The 7472-nt window shown below is 34.1% G+C and overlaps 1 protein-coding gene across 1 annotated transcript in view; it reads right to left on the reverse strand.

Annotated features, from left to right (window-relative positions):
• The window catches only part of LOC102595931 (serine/threonine-protein kinase PBS1), a 10102-nt gene extending 3007 nt beyond the window's left edge, over positions 1-7095 (reverse strand). The window contains exons 1-3 of the mRNA XM_006359009.2: positions 6742-7095; positions 6165-6367; positions 1801-1990 (exon numbers count right to left, since the gene is read on the reverse strand). Coding sequence (XP_006359071.1) covers positions 1801-1990; positions 6165-6367; positions 6742-6868 — 520 coding nt within the window. The 5' untranslated portion in view covers positions 6869-7095. The remainder of the gene's footprint in view (positions 1-1800; positions 1991-6164; positions 6368-6741) is intronic.
• Positions 7096-7472: the final 377 nt, after the last annotated feature.

Consider the following 7472-nt stretch of genomic DNA (forward strand, 5'->3'; position numbering starts at 1 on the left):
CATCTCCCTAACTTTTATTTCACATTTCAACATTAAATAAAGAGTATAACCAACGAGGGTCGTAATAGAGTGGTAAGTATTCCTTCATTCTTAATAAGAAGTCTAGAATTCAAGTCCCCCCGATACTTAGTCACCTTTGTTAGGGAGCGCTTTACCCCCCAATGTGGGACTTCGTGGCGCGATTCCAGATTTAGTTGGACTCCAATGTGGGTACCGAACACCGGGTGAGAAGCAAAAGAAAAAACCAAGTACGACATAACCCTGACCGCCAAAGCTTGGACAAGTTTTTACATAGGAACTCAATTTTAACCAAAAGTTCCTTTGCTTTTACTTATCCTGCTTCGAGGAACACCACATTGTTTTTACTTATCCTGCTTTTACATAGGAGCGCATTGAGCTAGCTTTTTTGAGGTTGAGTTAGGCCCCACTGTCATATTTTTTTGCAGAAGCAAAAAAAAAAAGAAGAGATGAGTTTGGTTTTAAATTTAAATTAAAAAAAAAGAAGAAGAAAAATAACTTCAATAGAACAAATTGTCACATGTATAGACTAGGGAGCGATTCTTTAATGTAAGGATGCACTGCTTTTTTTCGAGGAATTTCGCTAACACAACTCAATTTTGTTCGAAGCAAACAAAAGAAAAAGAAAGGAGAAAGAATTTGGTTTTAAAATTAAATAAGAAAATTAAAGTAAAGATAATAATTTGAGTATAACATATGTATAGAGCAATGAAGAATTTAATTCACCTGATCAGTGAATTAGTTGAAACAGATTTTATAGGATATCTAAAAATCTAATTCCTGTAACTGTCAAGAATTGAAATAAATGGGATCAGGAAAAAGAAAGAGAAACGCCAAATTTGATATTTGATTTAGAAAGAGAGAAATTCAGAGCTGGTTGGTTATGAAGAGAAACCATATAGAACAAACCAGTATGTCAAGTCTGATTCTTTTTTTTTTTAAGAAAGGGCGTAACAGTTTTAACTTTATAGACTGTGTGACTTTTGACGAAGGGTGCTCAACTAACCACCCTTGGACTCGAGTGCAGGTATTCGATATGGGTGCACATCTAGAGGTTGGATCCTTCATGATCTAACTTTTACGATTCGGGGGTACAAATATGGGTGCAGAGGTTCAGCTAACAAAATTCAAATATCTAAAACTAGATTTATAAAAGTATGTCTAAATTATGAGACATTACGTGGAAATTTATACATTATTTTGAAGAGAAGATATTGACCCAAGATGAAAATCCCAGAAGGAGATAAAAGAAAAAGGACTGACATAGAAATTTCTATATATAAACTATTCCATGTTCTTCAATTTCACCTTAGCTTTTGTTTTTATTTGTCCCAAATTTCTGTATGGATTTTTGTCAAAGTACTCATAATCAATTGACCAGATCGTGTATGGATCACACAACCGTGCCGTGTCAACATGGGTGCGGCACAGAAAACAAAGAGTCTGAACAACTTAGGTCATTGTAGCTCCACCATGGTCTCTCCCTCCCGAAGAATGTCACTATCCGGATAGTCCAACAGCTTTGTCTTTGACAAATATTTTTCTGAACATTTTTTTGATAAAAATGTAATTCATATTATAAAGTTTACAAACATGTAAAATTCTATCTCAAGAAGAGTTCAGAAGTTGCACTGAAAATAGATATCCCAACTTCAGTTTTGGGACACAAGAAGGAATACATATGGAATATCTTGCTGCATGTTATGGGGTATAAGCCACATGCTACATAAACAGAGAAGAAATATAAATCAGACAAGCAGAATGACATGCAAAATAGGTTACCATGAAGGTGATCCTCTAGTGATCCCAAAGGCATGAACTCATAGACAAGAAGCCTCTGGTCCCCATCAGCACAGTAACCAATTAAACTCACCAAGTTAGGATGATGAAGAAGACTAAGCATAAGAACCTCCACTAAAAATTCTCTATTCCCCTGAAGCCCATTCCTATCCAATTGCTTAACTGCAACAACCTGGGAAGATCAACCAATTATTCATCAAACATATTTAACTAATCTTCACATTTAATGGTTGCAGAATATAAAATAAATTCAAACTTCTGGCGAACGAAACCTTGACAATGATTAGAGGCCGAACCTTGGACTTAAGAAGCTTCAAGATGGTACTTCTAACATTTTTGTCCATATAGAGTCAAATGAGATGAATATCTTATTTCCTTGTGATCCACTCAGAATGTTCAATCACCACAGCTAATGGCACATGTTAGAAATGGCATGGCACGGAATAAGCGTAAACTACTAAACTATTAATCTCTTGTTATTTCTTTCATCCAGCATTTTTCTGAGTTTCTTCATAGAAACTATCTTATAGATTTGTGAATTAGTTAACGTGAGTTTTATGAAAATGCCTTGCTTGAACATTTAGGCCTGAAATTTACCTCCTTTTGTAGTGCTCTTCAAGAGTCTAGAAGAAACGCTATCAATAATATGTACAACTACACGGGTAGTTTCAAGAAGAATTATTTTATGAATTATGAAAGCTATGGAATTCTACAGCACTGTCTTGCTTCAACCTTGTTACTAATTTATATATGCTAAGATACTCTAATTGGCAATGCTCCTCAAAATTTTAGGAGTAATGGTAATAATAATGTTGTTTAGCCACAAGGGAAGTTTCAAATGATAGCAATCTCTCCTTCAATATTGGTGAAGAAGTTGACATGATTGTAATAGGAAGGGATACATTTAGAAAAAGTTATCACAGTTTGTAAATAATTAATATTTACTTGAGCTTGCTTTATTCAGATTTATTAGTTTCTCCTTAAAATATAACCAGAAGCCCACATACTGAAACTTTTGTAGCATCATTGGTATTTATGACTTGTGAGTTTCTTTTGTGGTTGTATCTGGCAGTAAACAATACACTGACTTTACTTCACAAAAATCTTATAAGATCAGAATACACTAGATTTATGCTAAGAAACAAGGGACAAGAATTCAAAGGTGTTTCGATAAGAATCCGGTTACTTGAAAGAAAACAAGAAAATAATGCAGAATGGAAAATATGAAGATTAAAGATAGGAATTTAAAGATATGCGAAATTCGATAATAACATCTCCAAATTTTATAATAAAGTGCTAAGAACCCTAATTGATCTTCGTACTTAAAAATTAACGGATCGAAGCTAATAGTATTAATAGAGTCAATTCAAGAACTTAGATAACAAAGTGATCTAGACCCCTATTTCAATGAAATTAGAGACTAAATACTAATTAGTATAAGACTAATTACATTCTTTCTTTGTCAAAATAAAATAAAATAGACAACTTTAATTTATTTTAATAGAAACTAAAGATATCAAGTTAAGAATTAGACTAACCTCTTAAAGAATGTTTCTTGCAAGATAAAACCATATTCATCAAACACAAAGGTGTAAAAGAAGAGAAACCTTTCAAATTCTATTAATAATAATGTTGTTGTTCGAAAAATAACAAAAATTCACTTCTTGTTATAAATATATTTGTATTATAGTTGATGTTTATTTTGTATGTATCTTTTGGAGAAAAGTTAGGAACCCTAACTTAGGGACCAAGTTAATTTTCCCCTATAAATTAAAGGATTCTCTTCATTGTAAAGAATCCCTCCAGAGAATAAGAAGTCTTCCCTCTTCTCAGTTCTCCCTACTATATTGTTCTTCTTATAGTTTTATAGTTTCATAACATGTTATCAACATGAGATTCTAAATATCATCACCTTCTAGTTCATTTTCTTGTTGGTGCTGGCCTTACGATTTTAATTATTGTGCTAGTCACTGAGATTTGGTCTGATGCTAGAATCAAGAGATATGTTTTAATTTGTTTATAAATTTCTACTTTATTCAATCAGTTGGTTTAGGCTTACAGATGAAAATCATGGACATGGATAAGATTATTATACAAGAGTTGATGTACCCATACTCGTGCAGCAAACGGTGGAGGAAATCAAACCAGTAAAGTAATTGCTTTGTCTTCCTACTCTCCCTTCAAATAATATTCTAATATTATCATAACTTGATCTCATAAAATGTGGATATGACATGGTCAACAAGTTATTTTTTTGTCATAAAGGATGTTTTCATGAGGTAAATAATATTGCCACAAAATTGTACACTGAGCTTTATAAACTTCGGGGCATGCATCAATAAGATATATATCCATAAAAAATGGTTATATTTTCTAAGTTTTAACATGACTAAATTTGTTAATGTTCATGGCCATTACAAGTGTGAATATTTCTAAAGGCTAGTAGGTAAGTCTTCATTGGGTCGTTGATTATTTGTTTTCTTATTTTAATTAATTTAGAAACACGACTTTGGAGTTTAATCCTTGTATATATAACTAGGATCGTTTAATTGAGTATATAGTTAATTACAAGTCCCTGTGGGTTTGACGCTCTGAACAACACTTTATTACTCGTACGACTAGGTATACTTGAATGTGCGTTCAGGGAACAACAAATATCACACTTCTTCCCAAACTACCTAACTAAAGATAAGGAAAGATGTGAAATTTGCATCAAAACACACCCCTTTTTGGGCGTGGATTCAGCCCTCTTTGTGCTGCATGTTTGACACTCTTTTGGGCTCCATGTGGCTCAATTTTCTTCCTTTTGGACTTGAACTTGGACCATGAAATATTTTTTTTGAGAAAGGTAACATTACTTCTATTTATCCACAGGTATACTACATCAAAGTGTAGTCCCCCTCCAAAAAGTTTTACTTACATCATTCCTAGGATCTTCTAGTTACAACCAGTCAATAATATTAAACACATTTTCAGCATCTCCTATCACTACTTGCTTACACCAAAAATAATAAAGCCCTAGGCAATTAGTCTTTATCTTCTGGATATTGTTCTATTTTCCTGGACCATGAAATATGTGTATCACTTAGTTCACTATTTGCCATAATTCCTGGGGTTATTCTTGGGCTCTTCTTCCACGATAAGCATATTCTCGGGCTCATTCTTGAGCTCTTCTTCCACGATAAACATCTTCTTGATTCCCAAGCTTTATCCAAGTCCTTTAATGGACGTTTGTCATCATGATGCTATCATATTTTTTCATGATATTACATTTGTGGTAGAAGGGACAAGAAATCAAGGCGAATGCATGAAAATGAAGGTAACACGAGTTTTACTTGGACTATATCTGTGGTATATCTTAAAATTCTGTGTCTCCTCCTTCTCTATGGTATTTGAATTAATGCATTATTTTCCTGCCAAATTAATCAGGCTATAAAGACAAATTGGTGATATCTCACAATTTAGTTCTATAAGAAAATGAGCCATCTAGGATCCCTTAAAATTAAATCGATCCATCTAGGATATGACAACTTAGCATTTCAGCATTTCAGCATATCAAGCATAATTTTCATCTCCATCATGGGGAAATCTTGGCTCTGTCCCTGAGCAGATGAAAGGGAGTCCAGAAATCAAACTCCAGCAGATTTGTCATCGGAACATGATGTCTTAAGCTCCTATTTCCTACCAGCTACAATAAGCATCATTAATGGCCTGCTTTACCATTTGCTTTTCGGTGTTCAACTTGGTGAAAAAAAAAGACCGAGAGATCATTTTCTGGTTTACTTTTAGCCAGATGCAGCCCCTCTATGAACATGTGTGCTTTTAGATTCATTCAATGCACACAAGCGGGGTGATTGAGGTGATTGTTCCACAAATTTTTAGTCTCTTCACACAAGACTACAGAAAAGGAAGACCAAGTGGGATGAAACAAAATAGTGATCACCAAACAGATACAATTACGTTCTATTTCTGAATATCACTACAAAAAAAACTTGGTTCTCTCCTTCTACCTATCTCTCTTCATTTCCTAACCAATTACCTCTTATGTTCTGCCAACATGAGAACTACCAGAACAAGAAAATCTTAAATAATTAAAGACTGGAGGTCAGTTAATTGGCTCCTCTACCTATTTCTTTCAAGCACCTTGTAACAATTTCTAATATAAGAACTGCCTATGCCAGAGTGCGGGCAGGCTTCATACTGCTACCCCAAACGCTCCAATTCCAAGTACTAGCAGAAGGAAAAGGAACAAGGGGGAAGGGCCGGTAACACGGACAAAAAGGGGTATCACCTGGTTGCTTGATAATCTAGGAGAACTAAAAGAACAAACCTCAAAAGGAATTTACCTGACCGCTAGGTAATTGCCCTTTATACACACGACCAAACCCTCCTTCACCTATAAAAGATTCTGGCTTGAAGTTATTAGTAGCAGCTGCAAGCTCACGGAAAGTAAATGTATGTGCAGCAATCTGAACATCAGGTGCATCCTTTATCCCCAAAAATTCTCTCTTTGAACAATTGGTACTTCTTGTTTTAAGTCTGTCTGCTCCTGTAAATAAAACAGTGGAGATCCATAAGTAGAGAAAAAAATCTAACTTAGGAGCTGCGAACAGAAAAGGAAATAATCCAAATAGACCTTTCGTCCAAATTCTATCCCCATTTCATTTTTTGGGGGAGATTGATCTTAGTTAAATCCCGTTCAAGATTGATACAGAGACACCCTCCGATCAATTTAGAACCATATATCTTGGGAAATCTTAATAACTTAGTTGGTTGGCTATGTGAACTTAATTTCCCCCTAGTTATTCTATACTAAAAGAGAGAGATCAACATATATCTTGGGCCTAATCTTAGTAGCTGAGTTTTCAAGTTGATGTAATAAAAATAGATAATTTGATAAATGGAATGAGAGAAAAGACAAACCTGAAGATAACCTGGATATATTTGAGGGAGCGGTGAGATGGGGTTGCTTGCGGTTAGAATCATCTCTATCTTTTTGGGGATTCAACTTCTCATCCTCTTTAGAATCAAAACAGGAGAAGCAACCCATTTATTAACTAAATTCCAAGATCCAATCAAATCAACAGATAAAGCGATGTTCCTCAGCTCAATCGTTTACTGTGATCAGCAACAACTAGTGCTTAGATGAACAAGTAAGATTTACAAGGGGAAAGGATAATTTGCTTGTAGCCGGCTTTTCATTACATTACACACTTTTGCTTTGTGCGCGTCTTTTTCTCTCTCTCTTCCACACACCGATACATACAATTCTACCAGTGTTGCTATATATATATATATCTCTTCTAAAATTCTCCCTAAAACCGTCTTTGACTTACATCTTCTACTACTACTTCCTTTCACATTCACCGGTAGCTGGTTACCATAAATATCATTCCCTCCCTTCACTTTTTCTTAAAATATATTTTTATTTTTATTTATCACTTTTGATATATGAAAAAGTATTATATTTTTTCATATTTACTCTCACCATTATTCAAATTATTTTTCAAGACTTAATACTTTTTTTTAATTCTTAATACTCCCTGACCATCATTTAATAGGGATAATTTGGTAAAATACATATATCAGTAATTATTTTCACAATAGATGTGTATCAAGTCAAAATGTAACAAGTAAAAGTAAACGAAGGGAAT

Source organism: Solanum tuberosum, unplaced genomic scaffold, assembly GCF_000226075.1.
Source record: "Solanum tuberosum cultivar DM 1-3 516 R44 unplaced genomic scaffold, SolTub_3.0 scf00282, whole genome shotgun sequence".
NCBI classification, from domain to species: domain Eukaryota; kingdom Viridiplantae; phylum Streptophyta; class Magnoliopsida; order Solanales; family Solanaceae; genus Solanum; species Solanum tuberosum.